General features: G+C 44.9%; 1 protein-coding gene across 2 annotated transcripts; it reads right to left on the bottom strand.

Moving 5' to 3' along the window:
• Window positions 1-2,104: 2,104 nt before the first annotated feature.
• On the bottom strand, window positions 2,105-5,510 carry MRPL11 (mitochondrial ribosomal protein L11). Of its 2 annotated transcripts, XM_037839367.1 has the most exons (5): window positions 5,302-5,500; window positions 4,842-4,937; window positions 4,304-4,397; window positions 4,063-4,222; window positions 2,130-2,386 (listed from the first exon to the last, which is right to left on the bottom strand). In XM_037839367.1, exons 1-5 carry the CDS (start codon window positions 5,422-5,424, stop codon window positions 2,281-2,283), a joined length of 579 nt encoding a protein of 192 aa, XP_037695295.1. In that variant the 5' UTR covers window positions 5,425-5,500; the 3' UTR covers window positions 2,130-2,280. The 2 variants fall into 2 exon arrangements, with proteins under 2 accessions (XP_037695296.1, XP_037695295.1); XM_037839368.1 differs by lacking the exon at window positions 4,063-4,222 and having other exon boundaries at window positions 2,105-2,386; window positions 5,302-5,510.
• Window positions 5,511-22,375: the final 16,865 nt, after the last annotated feature.

Raw genomic sequence — 22,375 nt, 5'->3', positions numbered from 1 at the left:
TCAACAAAAGCTTCTGCTTGCTGCAGTAGGAGGAAAAGGCACTGGAGAGCCTCACACTGTCAAGCAAATAATTCCACGCACATTACTTCTGCTCACATTTCACTGGCCAAAGCAAGGAATATGCCCTCACCTAACTTCAAAGAAGCCGGGAAGTGCAATTCCCAAGGTGAGAGGGAGGAGAACCAGAAATATTGAGAGCAGCACTCAATGTGTAACACACACCCACTGAGCACAAGCTGTCAGCTCTCATAGCGGACAGGGTCTAAGTTAGCCCGCAGGATCCCCACCTCCTGGTATTCACGCCTTTGTATAATTCCCTCTTCTTGAGGATGGGCAGGACCTGAGGTTGCTTCTAACCAATAGAATATGGCAAAGGTATGGAATGGATGTACGAGATTACATGCATGTGGTAGCATTATGTAAGATTGTCACGTCCGTCTTGTGAGAGGCTCTCCCTCACTGGCTTTGAGTGAGCAAGTAGGCATGTCGGGAAGACCACATGGTAAGGAACTAAGGTGGCCTCCAGCTGACAGCCAGCAAGAACCCGAGGCCCTCGGTCCAACTGCCCACAAGGAACTGAATGCTGCAACCACTACGTGAGTCTGGAGGCAGATCCTCCCCCGGTGAGCCTCGGATGAGACCGCAGCCCTGGCTGACACCTTGATGGTCACTTTATGAGACCCTGAAGCAGAGGGCCCGGCTAAGTCATGCCTAGACTCCCAACCCACAGAAACTGTGAAATAAAACAACACATTGTTTTAAGCTGATAAGTGAGGGGTGATGTTATTACATAGCAATAGTAATACAGCTCTGCCTGGAATCCTGTCCCCAGCACTCACCCCTAGCTAAGGCCTATTCAGCCTCAGTTCTCACCTTAAATACCCTTCAAGTCTCAGTGTAAAAATCACTTCCTCTAGGAAGACCTCGCCAAATCCGCAGGCCTGGCTAGGCCCCCCTTTAAAACCTCTCAGCCCATCATACTTCTCCTTTGTAGCAATAATCACCATTGTAACTAATTTTTTTGTGTAACTGTCTGTTAAATGTCCATCTCTCCCGTTAAACATTGAAGAAAGAAACTGTATCCATTGTATTTACTACTAATTACTCCTCAGTAATAGTAGTATCCAACTTTGAATCCAGTGCCTGATTCATAATAACAGTTGCTCGGAAAATGTTTTCCAAATGATGCTCATCCCAGGGTGTTTGCAAAAATACCTAACAGTTGAAGACTGATTGGATAAAGAACAGTTTACCCATAACACAGTCATGGGTGAAGCAGTCATTAAATTTTTTTTTTAAATAATAATGAAAAAATATTCTAAATAACTGCCAAGCTAAAAGTAAAAGTATATAGAATATAGCTCCAATTTGTTTTTAAAAAAGAATTATAAATACACACACATACAAATTTTAAGAGTATAAAAGATATACACCAAAATATTAGCAGGAGTCTCATATACAGTGGTGGGATTACCTGTGATTTTTATTTTCTCACAGGTGTTTTCCTATATTTTCCAGATCTCCTCAGTACAAAACTAAGTGTTTAGTACATAATAGTAACTCATTAAATGCAAATCCCATTTCCTGCCCACCTCCTCCCCTCTTCCTTGACAGGAGAATCCTTGATGCAATGAATAATGGGGAAAACAAGGGCCAGGGCCTTCCAGGGGGGCCTGAAATAGCCCCAGGATCTGGGCCACTCTGACCTGAAACCCCCACAAGGGTCTGTTTCTACCAAGACAGCAAGTCCTCAAGAGACAATATATTGCTGATGAAAGAAACAAGCAACACTTTTTGCTGCTTCTGTACAGACAAGCCCCGCATCCATGGCCCCCGCCAACCCTGCCCCTTCCCTCACCCCTTGGGGGAGAACACAGGATTTATAATCCAGAGGCCTCGGTTCTAGTCTTACCTCTGCCAACAACTCAAAACATGGGCAAGTTGCTCTGCTTGTCCGAGCCCCAGTTTTTGCATCTGAGAAACTGCATGAAGACCCCCACAACCCAGGGCTGCGAATGTCTGTCCATGTTTGCTATGATCAGTAACCGGTCCCTTTCCCCTGGGGTTCCAAGACAGAGGCCAGAGTGGGTGACAAAGGATGTTTATTCAGGGTTGATCCCTTGCTACAATCCACACGTGTAAAAATATATAATTTAAAGTCAAAATAGGAACAACAGACTTAGTGTAACCTCCCTCCACCCCTCCCCTTTGGCGCAGCCCTCCCAACCAGCACCCTTCCCGGCAGCTCTCTTCAAAATTCTGGGATGTGGGGGGCAGGGGTCACTTCGCAGCAGCTTCTGCCTGGGCTGCCAAATCGGCCTCTTTCTGAGCAGCCAGAAACGTGGCTCGCTCCTCCTGGAAAGCTGCCAGCTCCTCTGCACTGAGGCTGTGGGTGCAGAAAAACAGGCAGTAGGTGAGTAGCTGGATCCAGCTTGCCCAGTCCTTTTGCCCCACCTCAATGTGCCAGCCTCCATTTCTGTTCATCTGTTCTCTCTGCCAGGAAGGCCACACACACACACACGCACGCACACATACACACACACTAACTATTTTCTTCTTATCAAAGCCCTACTCATCCTTTGAGGCCTCGGCTGGATCCCAGTCCAGATTAAAGGCCTCTCCGCTGTGCCTCAAACACTGTACAAGGAAGTCCCTGGGCTGTGCTTGGGTGTCTCCCCTAGAGCAGGGATCAGATTTGCTTATCTCTGTACTCCCAGTAAAAGTAAAGTTTTGAGAAAAGTCAAGTGATCACTGCTCCAGGCCCAACCCCACTCCTCTTGGGAATCAAACAACGGCCTTGGGGTAGGGCAGACCAGAGGCAGCAAGAGGCCAGACTTACCCTCCCACCCATCACCTTACCTCAAGGAAACAATTCCTGAGGTCACCCAAAGCCCCACAAGGAGGGCTCCCTGTTGTCCTCAGGAAAAAGTCCGAACTTGAGGCAACTTGAAAGGTCCCTGCTGACTGGTCCATTTGCTTTGCCTCCCTCGTACCATCTCCCACTCTGCTTCTGGTGCTATGTACCTGTCAGACCCCAGAAATAAGAGTCTAACATATAGAAGGAATGTCTGATCCAGGGGCCCTGCTGCTTATCTCATAGACACTAGGTGCGCCATAAACTAAGGGTTGAAGGCTATTTTAGAAATCCCAGTCATAGAGGCACCTAGACCCCAGAGGGCAGAGAAGGCAAGATCAGATATGCCATAAGATGAACCGACCACAAACAAGCCAAAAGGCCTACTTTCTCCACATAGATAATACAGTGCACATCAAAGAAGAGTAGTATGTTAGAACCCCATAAACAGTCAGCTCAGAAACTGATAAGCACTCACCCAATCGAGGCACAGAAGACACTCAGCAGGACCCTTCCCCCGCAAAACCCAACGTGGGTTTTTCCTTTAAAACATGCTGCTCTCAGACAGAGGGCTGGAGCCATTTTTCCTTTCTTTCTTTTCACTGGCTCCAACCTGCTTTCTTCTGCTTTCTTCCTCTAATAAACCTTAAACTCTCTACTTAAACCATGACTCACTGCATTGTGTGGATTCCTGAACGACCTAACAGTACCCAGATCACACCGAACTTGGCCTCACTCATTCACCTTTCAGATTCACAGGGATTTTTCCACTTCTCGGAACATTTACCCCCAGTCCTTGTCCTGGCTGCTTCCCCTCCTTTCCCAGGTCTCAGCTTAGATGTCCCCTCCCTTAGAAAGTCCTCAGTGTACACATCAGACAAAATCAAGAGTCCTCTCTCTGCTCCCCCAAAACCCCTACTTCCTTTTATCCACAGGGAACCTGTGGCAGTTAGGAGTGGAGCCAAGCATGGCTGCCTCTTTCCCAGCTGTATCCACTATCCAGAACAACACCTAACACACAACAGGTACTTAATAATTCTATTCTAAATGAATGAATGAGGTCTCCCTGCCCCCACCCAGTCTAGAGAATCTAAGATCTTCTGACTCAGAAGCTGACTCTCCCACTGTAGTAGGCCCACTCAGCTTTGCCCCAGAATCAAGAGCTTTTTGGATCTGTCCCTCACAGCCTGCCTCCCCAAGACACTCACTCTTTCACCACACGAATGCCCAGAGAACGGGCAGAGCCGATGATGGAGCGGACAACAGAGGACAAGGGTGCATCCTGGAGGGCAAAAGCGTCGTCCTGAGCTTTGATGCGAGCAATCTCATACACGTGCTTCAATGTCACCAGGCCTGCCACCTCTTTCCCTGGGAGGATGAAACAAGCAGCCCTTCACTCGTCATTCCTTCTTTCTAAGATACCAAAATCCAGCTCACCCCAGCCCTCACCTGTGTTGCGGGCTCCCTTCTCAATCCCAGCAGCTGCCTTCAGGAAGTAGGAAACAGTGGGCTGTCCAATCTTGATTTCAAATGTCCTGTCAGGCTTAACAGAAAGAAAAAATGTGAGAATATTCCTCCCTGTTTCCCTCAGCCCCTGCTGCTTCAACTGCCCCAGCCCAGGGAACGTCTAACTTCCTGCTCCCCCCATCCCACAACTCACCATTCTATCGACCCACTTTCCTGTTGTGTCCCTTTAACAAACCACAAAGCCACAGGGGAAAAGAAACCAGCGGCAAATATCTCTGCCACCTCTTTCCAGGTCCAGTTCTGCTCTGGAAGCCCAGGAAAATGGAGGGGCAAAGGAAAGTACTGCAACAGGGCAGGCAGGACCTTAGAAAGGGCAGGTCTTCGTCTTTACTGTGTAAATGGGGGAAGCAGAGCCCAGAAACAGGAAAGGACTTGCAGAGTAGCAACCCCAGGCCAAGGGGAGATGGGGAATTGGGGGAAGGTAAGAGGAAAACTGGGGATCGGAGTCCTGATTCTTTACCTTCACAAAAATCTTAGTAGGCAGAGGAATGCCTTCTTTGATGTCCTTTGTCTTCTCGTTGAATTCCTTGCAGAATTGGTTTATGGAAATGCCTTGCTGTGAGGGAACCATAGGGGATGGGTGTTGGGGGGCCAGGGTCGGTAAGGCCCGGCTTCCTGCCACCCAGGAGACTCTGTTCGTTCTTGTCTCTTTTCTTCGGTCTCCAGTTCCTCCCTCTCCCTTCCTCAGCCCAGATTCAAGTACCACTTTAAGTGCCACAGAATTTGAATACTTCATCTCACTTTATCCTCACAGCACTGAAGAAGGCTTGAGACGCTGAGGATCGGAGAAGTTATGTGACTACCGCAAGGACGTAGAATGCGAAATAGATCCGAGGCCTCCTTAAACCCTCTACCCACCGCCTGCGGTACTCGCCACCAACCTCCCGCTGCTCCCACGCCATCCCCTGCCTCAACCGCACCTGACCCAGAACGGGGCCTAGAGGGGGTCCAGGCATGGCCTGGCCTGCCCTCACGATGGTCCGGATCACACCGCCGGCCTCGGGCTTCTTGAGGACCCTAGTGGCCCGGCTTAGCTTTGACATGACGCGGGGCTCAGGGACTCAGTTCACCTCACAGTAGCAGAAAGAGGCCCGCACTGGGCGCCGCCATCTTGGGTCAAGGGTCAAGGGGCCTTATGGCAGGTTAGGGCAGGAGCGGCCAACAAATAGGAGCGTCGCTTCAGTCCTTCCATTCGCCAACTAGTAAGGCGAGGCGAGAGAGAGGAAGATAAATAATTTTTAACTTATCTTCTGTAGATAAGAGAAGGGCCCGAATGACCCCAGTATACACATCTCGACTGGAACGAACACAGGCAATACTTCGGACAACTAAAAAGGTGGGGGTGGGGTGTCGGAAACCCTTGATACCTGCACAGCATTGTGGGTATGGTAGTTTTTACCCTTTATACAAGTCCCGCGGATTGACATGCGCTGCGGCGCCATCTGCTGGACAAGATGATAACACCTGGGTTTGAAATGACTCCAGATCCGGTTTTCAGGGACGCCAAGTCTCTTTACTCTCTGCGCTGCAGTTGGCTCATCTGTGGTTTGCAAGCAGTATGGTTACGAGCATAGACCTTGGAAGTAAACTGCCCAGTTGCTCCTCTTGCTGGTTTTGACATTGCTTGTTACTTGACATACGTGCTCGGTTTCCTCGCCTCTACAGTTGCACCTATCTCTGGAGATCGTCGTGAGGATTGAGTTAGCAAAATGCTTTAGAACAGTGTCTGGCATCTAGTAAGCATGTGTTGTTAATATTATCTGAAGAATGGAGACCAGAGCTAAACAGAGCCGTTGTGAGGCTTAACAGGCCCCAAACACATTTGATACATAGTCTGTGTCCAAAAAAATAAGCCAGCATTTTATTATACCATTCAACTTTTTTTTTGAGCCGTTGCTCTATGCCATACACTGTGCCAAGCAATTGTTTTAAGTCTCATTGAATCCTCACCTTTATTGTATCCACTTTACAAATGAGAAAATTGAGGCTCAAAAAGATGGCTCAAGACACCCCACCTGTTAGTGACAGGGCTGGGAATGTTTCTAGAGCTTGTGCTGTTAACCACATCTCTGTCCCTTCTCATCTAGTAAAATGAGATAACCCATGTAAAGCGACTCTAAACTGAGAGACCCAATATAAATTTCTTGTTTTGAATTCTATTTGGACACCCCCTAATTACAGGTAATGGTTCGTGCCTCTGAAGTCTGTCAAGGACTTGATAACCTTCAGCTTTGTTAACCTTACCAGGACCCTGCACTCAGATTTCCCAGCTGTAAGACCTTGGGCAATATAATTAACCTCCCTGTGCTTCAGTTTCCTGAGTAGTAAAATGGGGCTAAAAATAGTACCCACAGCATGGGAATTTAATGAATGTACTTAAAGCAGCTAGAAGAGGGCCTGGCCCAGAGCAAGCCAGTCTGGGTCTGCTTTAGGGCTCTGTGCCCCACACAGACCAGCGTGAGGCTACCTAGAAAATAGGTGCTCACTTAATTCTTTTACAAATAAAGAAGAAATCCTTCCTGAATAAAAGAATCAGGGAGTTGACCAGCCTGGGACAAACTGGGCTCCTGTCAATGGAAGCACAGTCTGGATTGTTCTGACATATACAGATTATAAAGAAACAACAACTCCCCCAGCTGCCTTTGGAAATGTGTAAGGTCAGAGGGGTCAGTATCAATGGCAAAACTGAGGCTGGACAGGTGGGTGGGGGACGGATCCTGCAGGCCTTTTCCAGCTCTGCTAAGGAGCAGGGGCTGCACAATAGGAAGCCATCAAACGGTGTTAGCATTTGCACTGTATTTGCATTTTGTAAAGGTCACCCTGACTTAGGTATGGAGGAGGGACTGGAGGAGGCAGAGGGGTGGAGACGATGGAAAGGAGGGGCCCAATTCAAGAGATATTAGGAGATAAAATTTATTTTCATTCAACAATTGCTTCTACAGCTTAAACTGTGTCAGGCTCTCCTCACATTAACTCATTTAAACCTCCTCACAACTCTATGAGGTACAGGTGCTATTATTGTCCCCATTTTTTCAGATGAGGAGACAAAAGCATAGAGAGATGAAGTCACTTGTCCAAAGTCACGCTGCTAGAAAGTGGCAGAACCAGCACTGGAACCCAGGCCGCCTGGCTCTAGGATCTGCACACCTAACCACTTCATAGGCTGCCTCAGAAATCAGCAGAACTTAGGGCTTGGTGGGCAATTTGTAGGGTGTGCCAGCTTGGATGTATTGTGTCCCTCAAAACGCCATTACCTTTGATGCAATCTTGTGGGGGCCGACGTATTAGTGTTGATTAGATTGGAGTCCTTTGATTGAGTGTTTCCATGGAGATGTGACTCTATCAACTGAGAGTGAAACTTTTGATTGGATAATTTGCATGGAGGTGTTACCCCACCCATTAAGGGTGGGTGTTAATTGGATCACTGGAGTCATATAAAGGAGTTCACAGACCTCAGAGCAACTGAGAGTGACATTTTGAAGGGGAGCTGCAGCCCAGAGAGGACAAAATGCCCCAAGAGCAACATTTTGGAGAATGCTGTTTTGAAACACAACCTGGGAGCAAGCAGACGCCAGCCACATGCCTTCCCAGCCAACAGAGGTTTTCCGGACGCCAGTGGCCATCCTCCATTGAAGGTACCCTTTGTTGATGCCTTGCCTTGGACACTTTATGGCCTTAAGACTGTAACTGCAACCAAATAAATCCCCTTTATAAAAGCCAACCCATTTCTGGTATCTTGCAAAAAGGCAGCATTAGCAAACCGGAATATAGGGGAAGAGAGACAGAGACACAGTTGGGGCAAAGGAATCGTAGGAACTTTCACGTTCAGTGTGGGAAACGTGGAGTTGTAGGTTTAGGTGGAAGCAGGTGATTTGGCTTTGGGAGTGCCTGTGTGGTGCCCAGTCAGAGGGTCTGGTTTGGCTTCTGTCACTTAGGGATGGACAGTCCTCGAAGCCAGGGCCATGGGTGAGATGACCTGGGCTGGGTTCAAGACAGGAGAACTCAGCATTTAAAAGAGGAGGGGAAAGAGTGAGTAAAGGAAACCCAGAAGGAACAGCCAGAGTTAGAAGGAAAACCAGGAGAATGGGGTGTCCCTGAAGCTGAGGGAGAATGGATTGAGAACAAGAAAATGAAAAAGTGGAAATCAGGTTGCCGCTGAGCCTGTGCCTGACAGATGAAGACGCCTCGACAAAATGTTTGCAAGTGGGAGGTTTGCAAACCCTGTTGTACCCAGTTCACCGAGCTGTCCAGGCTGCCAGGAGAAAGGCGAAAGAGGGAGAAAAAGGGAGGAGAAGAGAGACGCAGGGGGCCTCAGTAGGAGAGGCTCAAAGCCTGTTTCCCAGATGGGTTAATGGATCCTGGAGAAGGGGTCAAGGCCAGGGGTCGGGGGTGATTAGTCCCATTTCCCAGGAAGGCAGTAAGACCCTGGGGAGGGAAGAGTCATGGCGTAACCATGGAAGACTTTGCAGAGATGCCCGTGCCCTTGCCTGGTAAGGAAGTGGCAGAGAGTGTCCTATGCTTGAAGTGTGACGGGAAGAGATGAGAGAAGCCAGCAGCCCGGAAGGGAGAGGCCAGCGAGGCAGAGGCCTGCTCAGGGCACAGGTCCAGATGGGCCATGAGCATCTTGACTCGGGCCTGGGTGACAGACAGCGTTGAGTACCAGACGCATCCCACTGGGGAAATGGGGTAGGAACTTCACATTCCCACCCCATTCCCTGGACTGAGACAGAAATGAAATTGAGTTAGGGAAAGGTAACGTTCCCTATCTAACACACATGAATTATGGACTGAGATTTGTCCTCGTCGCTCACAAACATTGTTGGCCCCATGCCTGAGAACCATGGAGAAGCTGACAGCAAAGGGGAAAGGCCAAGGAGAGACAGAGTAGGTTGGGCTCCCTTGGGCCTTTGATTGGAAACATGGGGAGTCGGGAACCCAGGAGCCTCCCACATGGGTCAGCCCGCTCCCTCACCAGGCACATTCCACCTGTCCCTGGGTCCCGCCCAATTTGTCCCCACAATTCCTGCCAACCTCACCAGCCCCGCTGTGGCTGCCCAGGGAGCAGGGTTGAAATCCAGGTTCTCTCTCTCTTCTCTCTCATACACACACACACACCTGTCCCTGGCTGTGTGACCTTGGGAAAGTCCTTGGTTTTTCTCAATTGTTAAATAAAATTATAAAGATGTCTACTGCACAAGGTGTTCTAGTTTGCTAACGCTGCCAGAATGCAAAACACCAGAAGTGGATTGGCTTTTATAAAGGGGGGGTTATTTGGTTACAAAGTTACAGTCTTAAGGCCATAAAGTGTCCAAGGTAAGTCATCAACAATTGGGTACCTTCACTGGAGGATGGCCAATGGTGTCCGGAAAACCTCTGTTAGCCGGGAAGGCACGTGGCTGGTGTCTGCTCCAAAGTTCTGGTTTCAAAATGGCTTTCTCCCAGGACGTTCTTCTCTAGGCTGCAGTTCCTCAAAAATGTCACTCTTAGTTGCTCTTGGGGTGTTTGTCCTCTCTTAGCTTCTCCAGAGCAAGAGTCTACTTTCAACGGCTGTCTTCAAACTGTCTCTCATCTGCAGCTACTCTCTCAGCTTCTGTGCAATCTTCAAAGTGTCCCTCTTGGCTGTAGCTCCTCTTCAAAATGTCACTCTCAGCTGCACTGAGTTCCTTCTGTTTGTCAACGCATTTATACGGCTCCAGTGGTTTAATTTAGACACACCCTGAATGGGTGGGGTAACACCTCCGTGGAAATTATCCAATTGGAGTCATCACCCACAGTTGGGTGGGGCACATCTCCATGGAAACACTCAAAGAATTACAATCTAGTCAACATTAATATATTCCCGCACAAGGTTACATCAAAGATAATGGCATTTTGGGGGACATAATACATTCAAACCAGCACACAGGGCTATTGTGAGAACTCAGTGAGATGACCCAGGTAGGGTAAGTGGTAAATACTTTATACACGTTAGCTCCTACTATTATCCTCAGTTCAGACTTTATCATCTCTTGGCTGGATGCTCAGAATAGCCCCATCTCTGGTCTCTCTGCCTCCATCCTTGCCCTTCCATCCTCTGTAACTTAGCCCCTGCCGAATGCTTGTCAGAGGCAACAACAGGTTCCTTCCCCAAAGTGTTTGACTTGGTTCATTGGAGACACTGGGGGAAATGCAGCTTTCTGGGGATCCCCTCCAGATCCACAGTGGTGACCCTCAGATACCTGCCCTTATCACAGTGCCCAGGTGGTCCTGCTGCCATTGACACTTGAGACCCACCCTTCCGCAAGGGAAAGTCTACACTTGTTGGTTTGGTGGCCCTCCAGATCTAGCTCTGCCGATCTCTCCAGTCTGCTGATCCCTACCTCACTCCATAACCTCCAGCCGCAGCAGAGTGCAGACACTGTCCTACCACCCTGTGCTTCTGCGGTCCCCGGCCCCTCACTTCCTGTGCATATGTGTGTCTGGACTCTCTCCCCTTTTCTATGTGGCTAACTTCTACACACCATCAAGACTCAGCTCAAGTGTCACCTCCTCCTGAGGGCTTTCCCTGGGTCTCCCTATCCCTCTCTGCAGTATCACGGCAACTGTGTTTCCCTCTTACAGAAAACTGATCACATTGTGCTGCAACTGTCTCTTTACCCCTTCATCTACCGCTCCCATTAGACCCGTGCTTGTTTCACAGCAGGGTTGTGATCTACCTGTGGTTTATGAAATTAATTTTGTGAGTCCCATTAGAATGGAATAGAATAGAAAATATCAAAGCACATCACATGAAGTAAGAATATGTATTGTCTTCTGACATTTGTGTTTCAGGCATGTGTGTGTGTGTGGGTGTGTGTGTGTCTGTGTGTGTGTGAGGTCATGTTGTGAATTGAATCATGTCCTCCAAAAAGATACGTTCAAGTCCTAACCCCTGGTCTGATGAATGTGGGGCCCTATTTGCTTATAGGGTCTTTGAAGATATTATTAGTTAAGATGAGGACAAATTGGGTTACAATGGGCCCTAACCCAATATGTCTGTGCCCTTAGAAGAAAAGGATATTGGACACAGGCAGTCAGACAAAGAGAGAAAAGATGGCCATGTGACAGAGGCAAAAAGCTCCATGGATTGCAAGCAAGTCACAGCCAGAACCCCACAGATTTTTGTGGAAGCATGGCCCTGCCAACACCTTGATTTCAAACTTCTGGTCTCTAGAACTGAGACAATAAATTTCCGTGGTTTCAAGCCACCCCATTTGTGGTACTTTGTTAGGGCAGCCCTAGAAAACTAAGATCAGACATAATGAAAATGTATTTCTTATTATTGTTGTGGTCAAAAAGGGTAGAGAGCCACTGCAGTAGGCTGCATGATCCTCAGAAATGAAGTCACACCTTATTCATTTCTTGATGTCCAACAACTGAGCTAGGACCAGCATGTGGTAGGTCTTTGGGAAATATTTGTGGAGTAAATGCAGTGATCCTTGCATCTACTGTCTTCTTGCTTCCACCTCTGCTACTTAGTCTCACCAAAATCTCTCGCCAGGATGACAACACCCTTCTCACAGGTCTCGGCTTCCACTTTGGCCCCTCTGCAGACCTTCCTTCAGCAGCCAGGAGGGATCTTTCTAAAGCACAAGTCAGATCATGTCACTCACCTGCTGAAAACGCTCCAATGACTTCCCATTGGAACCAAGGGAAAATTTTAGCTCCTGACCATGCCCTACAAGCCTGCCACGATCTATCCTCCTCTCTGACCTCTCCTGATCTCACCATCCCTCATTCCACTCTAGCCACACTGACCTCCGTGCTGTTCCTCAAACTCACCAAGCCCATTCCTGCCTCAGAGCTTTGCAAACATTATTACTTCTGCTTGGGAGGTTCTTTCCCCAGACAGACTCCTTGTCTATGCCCTTCTGGTCTCACATCTAATGTTAACCTCTCAATGAGCCCATCGCTGACCGTCTAGCCATTAAAATCCTATGGAGAAGGAATATTTACTAACATGGAAAATGCTTATGCTATAACTTTAAGTGCTAAAAAGCAGAATACCACATTGTGTGTAGAGTGTGATTACCATTGAGTGTGTGTGCATGTGCACACATTAGAAGAAAAACTGGGAGGAAAATACACTCAGATGGTAAAAGTGATTGTGGGTAGTAAGATAAAGAATGATCTTTTTCTTCTTTCTATTTTTCTGTACATTAAAATTTGCCTACCTTGAATATATGTCACTGCTATAATCAGAAGCTTCTCAGTGGACCCACAGCATCTGGAAGGTAAAATTCTAAGTCCCCAGTATGGTGGTTTGAAGTTGTACATACCCCTGAAAAAATGTTAACTTTAATCCATTCCTGTGGGTGTGAACCCATGGTAAACAGGACCTTTTGATGTGGCTACTTCAGTTGGGTATGGCCCTCCTCATTCAGGATGGGTCTTAAACCTCTTACTGGAGTCCTTTATAAATGGAATGAATCCAGAAAGACAGAGAAAAATACAGAAGCAAGAAGCTGAAAGCAACAAAGTCTGGAAGAGAAGGGACAGACGAGCAGACATTGTCACATGCCTTGTCATGTGGCAGAGGAGCCAAGGATTCCCGGTAGCCAGTCTTCAGAAAGAAGGCATAGCTTTGGTGATGCCTTGATTTGGACATTTTTCTTAGGCTCAAAACTATAGGCTAATAAATTCCCATTGTTAACCAACCCATTTCATGGTATCTGCTTTAAGCAGCTAAGGAAACTAAAACACTCATCTTGGCTTTCAAGGGTTACTAGACTTTAGATTGAACTCACCTTCCTAACACTCCCCATGTCCTCAACCCCTTCTCCACCCTATTTCACTACCTTTAATTGCTTTTTGAAGTGAACGCCTTTGAGTACAATCCATGTCCTAAAGGTTTCCCTGTCTCTGAACCTGCACCTGCAAACAGGGGTCCCGGAAAATTTTGTTACCTGTGCCTGCAGTTGACTGGCACCAAGTCTGGGCCAGAGTTCCTTCCTCTGGAATTCTGAATTAAAACTAAGAAATTCTATTCTCAATCTGGGCTGGCTTCTTGAATGGAGAAGATGCCAAAACTTGAGGGATATAGGGCAGCCATTTTGCACTTGGGCCAAATATGTTGGTCTGTAGGAAAAGGAGAATGATGCCAATTTACAGAGAGGAAAGGGACAGAAAAATAAGGAGAGTGTCCTCCTTCCAGGTTCCTGTTGTCAACTGCCACTCCCCAGAAAGAACTGTGTTCAGGTTTCTAAGAGTGTCAGGACTTTTGATTTCAAGCACAGAAGTTAATTCTGGACAGAAGTTAATAAAGGATGCTGGGTAACTTACAGAATCTCCAAGCTGCCCAGGATCCAGGCTCAGCAGCTATGCACATCAGAACCACTGCCCAAAATCATGCCACAGATCCACTGTCCCTGCCGGGCACAGATACCTCACCCACACCACTAGCAAAACTGACAGAGGTTGCAGACTCAGCAGCTGTACATGGAGTGTTTTCCCAATTCTTTTAGACCTTTAACTTTTTCCAACAATGTTTTTGTGGTTTTCAGAGTTTAAACTTTGCACATATGTGACATTTATTCCTAAATATTTTATTCTTTTTGATGCTGTTCCAGTTTGCTAATGCTGCCATTATGCAAAATACCAGAAATGGATTGGTTTTTATAAATGGGGTTTATATGGCTACAAATTTACAGTCCTAAGGCTGTGAAAATGTCCAAACTAAAGCATCAACAAGATACCTTCACTGAAGAATGACTGATGGTGTCTGGAAAACATCTGTTAGCTGGGAAGGTACATGGCTGGTGTCTTCTGATCCTTTGCTCTGGGGTTATGGTTTCAAAATGGCTTTCTCCAAAATGTCTCTAGGCTAGCATCTCCAAACATCTCCAAGCATCTCTAAGTGTCAGCGTCAGTGTCAGTTCTTAGCTTCTCTCCAAAATGTCCCTCTCAGGTGCTCTAAGCTCCTTCTGTCTGTGAGCTCTCTTATAGGACTCCAGTGATTTAATTAAGACCCACCCTGAATGGGCAGGCTCCATATCTCCATGGAAATAATCAAAAGTCTCACCTATAGTTGATTGAGTCACATCTACATTGAAACACTCAATCAAAAGATTAATGTCTGCCCTCACAAGATTGCATTAAAGAACATGACTTTTGCAGGACATAGTATATCCAAACCAGCACAGATGCTATTGTAAATAGAATTTTTAATTTCATTTTCAGAATGTTCATTTCAAGTGTATAGGAATACAATTGATTTTTTTAAACTTGGGACAAGTGGCTTCATTGAAAAATTTTACAGCTAGAAAAAAATTATTCCATATACAGTAAAGTAGGGAATCTTGGACTTGAATTCCCAATTTACACCTATGTATTTCATGGCTTTAAAATATATATAAGTGTATTAGCTAGGATTTGGTTCAGCTGTCAATTGACAAAAAACTCAAAATAATAGTAACTTAAACAAGATAGAAGAGAAGAAATAAGTCTTTCTCACGTAGATGTAGGTTGTCCAGGTCTGCTATGGTGGCTCCATGATCAAAAGGGACCCAAATGTCTTCTCTTATTGCTTCAACACCCTCACATATGGTTTCTTCTTTAAGATCCAAGATAGCTGCTCTGGCTCCAGCCATCAAGCTCACATTCTGACCAGCAAGAAGGAAGAAAGAGAAGAGGGATGGCATGCTTCCTCCCTTCAAGGGCACTTTCTGGAAGATGCCATACAACACAACCCCTTCTAGCTCACTGATTAGGACTTAGTCACCTTACCACACCTGGCTGCAAAGGAGGCCTAGAAATATGATATTTATTCTAAGTGGCCATGTGCCAAGCTAAAACTGGGGGTTCCAGTACAATAATATAAAGAGAGAACAGATATTGGGAGATAACTTTTGGTTTCTGCCACACATTAAAAGAAAAGAATGAAAATAGCCTCCAAGCAGAGGCAATCACTGTTAACATTCTGATATGTAGCACTTACTTGCATATGTGTATATAATTTCTTTACAAAACTGAGTGCCTACTATATACCCTGTTTTTTTTTTTTTTGCTTTCACTTGAGTACAATTGTTTTTTGTTTATTGCATCCTACCTGAACTTTTATTAGTTTATTAGTTCTAACAGTTTTTCTTTTAAGGTGGTTTCCTTAGGATTTTCTATATGCAAGATCATGTCATCTACAAATAGCAATAGTTTTACTTCTTCCTTTCCAATCTTGACACTTTTTTCTTTTGCTTGCTTAATTGTTCTGGCTAGTACCTCAAGAACAATGTTGAATAGAAGGAATGAAGGCAGACATCCCTGTCTTGTTCTTGATTTTAGAGGGAAAACATCCAGTCTCTCACCATTAACTTTGATATTAGCAGTAAGTTTTTCATAGATGCCTTTTATCAGGTAGTGGAAGATCCATTCTATTCCTAGTTTGTTGAGTGTTTTTATCAAGAAAGGGTGTTGGATTCTGTGGCATGATATATTGTGTCTATTGGGATGATTATATGATTTTTGTTTTAGGTCTATTCAAGTGATATATTACATTAATTGATTTTTTGGATGTTGAAACAACCTTGCATCTCTGGGATAAATCCCATTTGGTCATTGTTATGGGTTGGATTGTGTCCCCAAAAGGATATGTTTAAGTTGGGGTCCCCAGTACCTCAGAATGTGACCCTTTGGAAATAGAGTCATTATAATTAGAATTAGGCAAGGTAAAATGATGTCATCCTAGCGTAGGATAGGCCCTTAATCCAATATGACCAGCATCCTTATAGGAAAGGGAGAGGAGACACAGACACACAGAGAGAACACAGCCATGTAACAACCGAGGCAGAGATTGAGTTACACCACAAGCCAAAGAACACCAAGGATTGCCAGCGAAGCCGGGAGAGAGGCACGGAGCAGGTTCTCCCCTTCTCCTTCTGACATCTTGATTTTGGACTTGTAGTCTCCAGAACTATGGGGCAATAAATGTCTGTTGTTTTAAGCCATCCCATTTGTGGCACTTTGTTATAGCAGCCTACAAGACTAAGACCATCATGATGTATATTTCTTTTTATATGTAGTTGGATTCAGTTTGCCAGTATTTTATTGAGGATTTTTGCACCCAAATTCTTAAGAGATGTTGGTCTATAGTTTTCTTTCTGGTTTGGGTATCAGGCCTCATAAATAATTCTTCTTTAAATATTTGGTAGAATTCAGCAGTGAAGTTATCTGGGTCAGGAGTTTCTTTGTGGGTAGTGTTTTGATTACTAATTCAGTTCCTTCACTTTTTATAAGTCTGTTCAGATTGCCTACTCCTTGAGTCCATTTTGGTAGTTTGCATCTTTCTAGGAATATGTCCATTTCACCTGTGTTATATAATTTGTTGGCATACAATTGTCCATAGTATTCCTTTATAATCCTTTTATTTCTGTTGGATTGGTAGTAATGTCTCCACTTTCATTTCTGACTTTGGTAATTGAGTCTTTTCTCTTTTTTTCTTGGTTAATTTAGCTAAAGTTTTTGTCAATTTTGTTGATCTTTTCAAAGAACCAGCTATGGTTTCATTTATTTTCTCTATTGTTTTTTCAATTCTCTATTTCTTTAATTTCTGCTCTAATCTTTATTATTTCCTTCCTTCTGCTTGCTTTAGGTTTAGGCTTCATTTTCTCTTCTTTTTGCAGTTTCTCAAGGTAGAAGTTGGGTTATTGATTTGAGATCTTTCTTCTTTTTCTCAAATGTAGATATTTACAATCATAAATTTCCCTCTAAGCACTGCTTTAGCTGTATCCCATAAGTTTTGGTATGTTGCATCTTCATTTTTAAAGTATTTTCCAATTTGCCTTGTGATTTCTTCTTTGACCCATCAATTATTTAAGAGTGTGTTGTTTAATTCCCACATATTTGTAGTCTCTCAGTTTTCTTTCTATTATAGTTTTGATCCCAGGAGGGCTCCTCCTAACTGTATCTTTGTTTAAACACCACAGGCTTTATTTTCTTGTTGAATTTTAGTAGACTTTCTGGAACAAATGTTTCTTCATTTGCTGTATGCCCTTAGAACCATTTCCAGAGACTTTAAATGGTTATTGTTTGAATTTTTTCACCATTTTCATTGGGGGAGGGGCGTGTCTTGGTTTGCTAGGGCTGCTGTGGAAAATACCACACAATGGGTTGGCTTAAAGAACAGGAATTTATTGTCTTATGGTTTTGGAGGGAAAAAGTCCAAACTCAATCTCTCAACAGGCCATGCTTTATCTTGGAGGCTGTAGCATTCTGGTGGTGACTGGATGGTCATCCTAGACACTCCTTGGCTTGTATCTCTGCTTTTGTCACATGGCAATCTTTCTCTCCTTGTGCCTGCTTCTCTGACTCTGGCTTCTTCTAAGTGACTGCAACTGAATTTCCTTTGCTTGTAAGGACTCTGGCCATATGGTTTAAGGCCCAACCTGATTCCATCTGGCCACATCTAAATAAGATCTTCAAAAATCCTATTTGCAAATGAGTCCACATCCTAACTAATAATAAAATCTTCAGAGGTCCTATTTACAAATGGGTTCACATCCACAGGACTGGGGGGTTAGGACTTGAACATGTCTTTTTTGGGGGGAGTGGGGGCATGTTTCAGTCCTGGGCCTTCAGAGCTCCACACTCTGTCATAATGGATTGGAACCTCAATGTTATGTTTTTAAGATTAATCCATGTTCTTACATATGGCTATAGTACATCAATTTTAACTGCTTCATTTTATGAGTATATACAATTTATTTGTTGGTTTTCTTTTAACACTGGGCATTGGATGTTTCATAGCCAATAGATGGGCTTCTTTTAATTCAGGTGCCCTTTTATGCTCCAGTAAGATGTGAGGGAATTAAGGAAGGGTTGCTTGGTACAAAACATGACTGCCCAGCAGGTGGTTTGGCTGGGTGTGGTGGTTTTAAGATTTGGCTGAAAATTCTTTGACATCTGTGCCAGTTTGAGTGTATTGTGTCCCCCAAATGCCATTATCTTTGTGGTCTTGGGTGGGGCAGACATTTTTGGTGTTGGTTAGATTTGCTTGGAATGTGCCCCACTCAGCTGTGGGAGATGATTCTGATGTGATGTTCCCATGGAGGCATGGCCCCGCCCATTTGGGGTGGGCCGTGATCAGTGGAGCTATATAAATGAGCTGACTCAAAGAGAGGAAAACGGAGTGCAGCTGGGAGTGATGTTTTGAAGAGGAGCAAGCTTGCTAGAGAGGAACGTCCTGGGAGAAAGCCGTTTTGAGGCCAGAGCTTTGGAGCAGATGCCGGCTGCCTTCCCAGATAGCAGAGGTTTTCCGGATGCCATTGGCCATCCTCCAGTGAAGGTATCCGATTGCTGAGGTGTTACCTTGGATGCTTTGTGGCCTTAAGACTGTAACTGTGTAGTGAAATAAACCCCTGTTTTATAAAAGCCTATCCATCTCTGGTGTTTTGCATTCTGCAGCATTAGCAAACTAAAACAACATACCTCCCACCAAGGGGTGGGTCTAAGTTCCTCCCTTTGAATCTGGGTAGTGTTCTGGTTTACTAAAGTTGCCATTATTCAAAATACCAGAAATGGATTGGCTTTTATAAAGGGGATTTAAGAGGTAACAAATTTATAGTTCTAAGGCCATGAAAGTGTCAAAACCAAGGTATCAACAAGAGGATACCTTCACTGAAGAAAGGCTGATGGCATCTGGAACACCTCTATCAGCTGGGAAGGCACGTGACTGGCTTCTGCTGGTCCATTGCTCCCGGGTTACATTGCTTTCAGCTTCTGAATCTGGTGGCTTTGTCTTTAAGCATCTGTGGGTTCTCTCTTAGCTTCTTTGGGGCAAACTCTGGGCTTCATCTCTTAACTTAGCATCTCCAAATGTCTTTCTGTCTGGTCTCCAAGTGTCCAGGTCTGTGTCACCTCTGATTTCAATGGCAGTCTCCAAAATGTCTCTGGGCATTTTCTCTCTAAGCATCTCTGATACATTTCAAAATGTATCTGCCTTTTATCCTCTCATAGAGGATGCCAGTAAACTAATTAAGACCCACCTTGAATGAGTGAGGTCACATCTCCATGGAAACACCTAATCAAAAGATCCCACCCACAGTAAGTCTTTACTGATAAGATTGGATTAAAAGAATATGGCTCTTCTGGATACATAATAATTTTGAACCAACACAGTAGGCATGTGATTGCTGCGACCAATAGAGTAGAACAGAAGTGATGCAATGTGGCACTGTGGCTTCTGTCTTACACTCTTGGATTACTTGTTTTGGGGAAGCCAGCCGCCATGTTGTGAGAACAATCAAACAGTCCCATGGAGAAGTTGACATGGAGCATAACCAAAGCTTCCTGCTATCAACTAGCACTAACTTTCCAGGCATATGAGTGAGCCTCCTTCTAATTGGGTCTTCTGGCCCCAGTGAAACTGTCTTATGACTTCAGCCTCAGCTGACCTCCTGACTGCAACCCCATGACAGACCCTGAGCCAGAACTACCCAGCTAAACCACTCCCAAACTCCTGATCCTCAGAAACTGTGTGTGAGATCATAAATGTTTATTGTTTTACACTGCTTGGTTTGGAGGTAACTTCTTACTCATCTATAGATAACTACATACAGATTTTGGTACCAGGAATGGGATAATAATGCCTAAAAATGTGGGAGTGAATCTGGAACTGGGTAATGAGCAGAGTCTAGAAAGACTTTGAGGATTGTGTCAGTGAAAGTCTGGAGAACCTCTGAATTAGTTATCTATTGCTGTTTAATAATATTACCATAAACTTAGCAGCTTAAAACAACACACATTTAATACCTTACGTACCTTTCCATAGGGTCGGGAGCCCAGACATGGCTTAACTGGGTCCTCTGCTTAAGGTCTCTGCTGTGGTCTCATTTAAGGCTCAATTTTATTGGCAGAATTCAGTTCCTTGCAGCTAAAGGACTGAGGGCTTCGGTTTTCTGCTGGCTGATGGCCAGAGACCACACTCAGCTCCTAGAGATTGTCCTCAGCTCCCAGCCATGTGGGCCTCCAAACAGAGGCAGCACACAAAGTGGCATCTTGCTTCTTCAAAGATGTCCAAGAGACAAGGCAAGATGGTGGCATAGGGAGATGTGGAATTTATTTAGTCCTCTAGAGCAACTAGTAAATATAGTAAATAGCCAGGAACAACTAATAGTCTGGTGCAACTGTTGGGGGACATCTTTGACCAGACACACATCGTACACCAGTCCAGAATGGGTAGAATGCCTGAGATTGCAGCATAGAACTAAATGGAAATGTCCTCATGTAGATTGTGGTGGTAAATACATAACTACGTGGTTATACTGGGAATCATTGATTGTTTACTTAGGATGGATTATATATGGTGTGTGAATAAAACTGTTTAAAAAATAGAAGGATACAAGTGCTAGAGAATATGTGGAGAGAGGGATGTACCCATTCACTGTTGGTGGGGAAGTAGAATGGTGCAGCCCACTTGGAGGGCAGTGTGGTGGTTCTACAGGAAGCTAAGTATGGGGTTGCCATATGGTCCTGCAACCCTGTTATTTGTTGTATACTTGGAGGAACTGAGAGCGGGGACACAAGTGGACATTTGTGGTGGCAGCATTCATGATTTGCAATGGATGGAAGTGGCCTAAGGGTACATTGACTGATAAACCAAATGGTAAACTGTGGTGTACACATACAATGGAATTTTGAGTGGCAGCAAGAAGGAATGAAGTTGTGAGTTATGCAGCTAGGTGAATGGACCTTGAGGACAGTAGGTTGAGTGAAATAAGCCAGAAATGAAAAGACAAACATTATAATGTCTCACTAATATGGACTAACTATAATGTGCAAACTCTGAGAATTGAATCTGGAAGCATGGGCTATAAGGGGAAGGCTTATGGTAAAGGTTCCCAGATTGTAAGCTCTTACAACAGTCACATTTATTCTTGAATTGTAACAGTTATTTCTAAATTTTGAGATGCTGAGCTGTTTGTGTGTGACCTGGTTGGTCCCTGGAGCTTCAGGTGTCTGTGTGGCACCTGGGACTTGGAGCCAGAGTTTGGCAACTGAGAATGTCAGCATTGCTCCATGAATCAACAGCTAAAGAGGCTGAAAAGGAAATCAGACTTTGACTGGAGATATGAATGACATGGACTTAGTTGAGACTGGGGTAGATCAGACTAAGGGTAGAGGATGATATTAACTGTGTCTTAAAACTTCGGCTTCTGTGTGGGACCAAAGGAAGAGATGTTTATTTGATGCAAAATCTATATTTTCTGTAGCACACTATGTAATTTAACTTGTATGGTCAGTTTATTCAAACACCTTAATTATGTGGAACCTTGAATAGGGTGTGAGATCTTGGTAGTTTGTATAGATTACCGTGAAGCCCTGATACAACCCAGAGTAATTTGGGCAGAGAATAAAAAGTACTTGCAAAGCCCCTTGAGGGACTGGGGAAAAATGTGGAAATATTAAACTTCCCCAGCTGGGGAATTCCTGATACTCTCATAAGCATTGGGGACTACTGATTTGGAAGGCCAAGCCCTGGATCTTGGGGCTTGCCCTTATGAAGCTTCTTGCTGCAAAGGAGAGACTAAGCCTACTCATAATTAGTACCTATCTGTCTCCCCCAGAGAACCTCTTTTGTTGCTCAGATGTGGCCTCTCTCTCTAAGCCAACTCGGCAGGTAAACTCACTGCCCTCCCTCCTATGTGGGACATGACTCCTAGAGATGTAAATCTTCCTGGCAACATGGGATATGATTCCTGGAGATGAGCCTAGACCCAACTTCATAGATTCATAGGATTGAGAAAGTCTTCTGTACCAAAAGGAGAAGAGAAATAAAACAAAATAAAGTTTCAGTGGTTGAGAGTTTTCAAACAGAGTAAAGAAGTCATTCTGGAGGTAACTCTTAGGTATTATATAGATATCCATTTTTAGTTTTTAGTTTTCTAGAATAGCTGGAAGGAAATATCTGAAATTGTTGAACTGCAATCCAGTATCCTCAATTCTTGGAGATGTTCATGTGACTGTATAGCTTATATGGTGTGACTG

This window comes from Choloepus didactylus, chromosome 6, assembly GCF_015220235.1.
Source record: "Choloepus didactylus isolate mChoDid1 chromosome 6, mChoDid1.pri, whole genome shotgun sequence".
In the NCBI taxonomy this organism is placed as follows: Eukaryota; Metazoa; Chordata; class Mammalia; order Pilosa; family Megalonychidae; genus Choloepus; species Choloepus didactylus.
The sequence above is the reverse complement of the archived record's forward strand: the minus strand, read 5'-3'. Positions and strand labels throughout refer to the sequence as shown.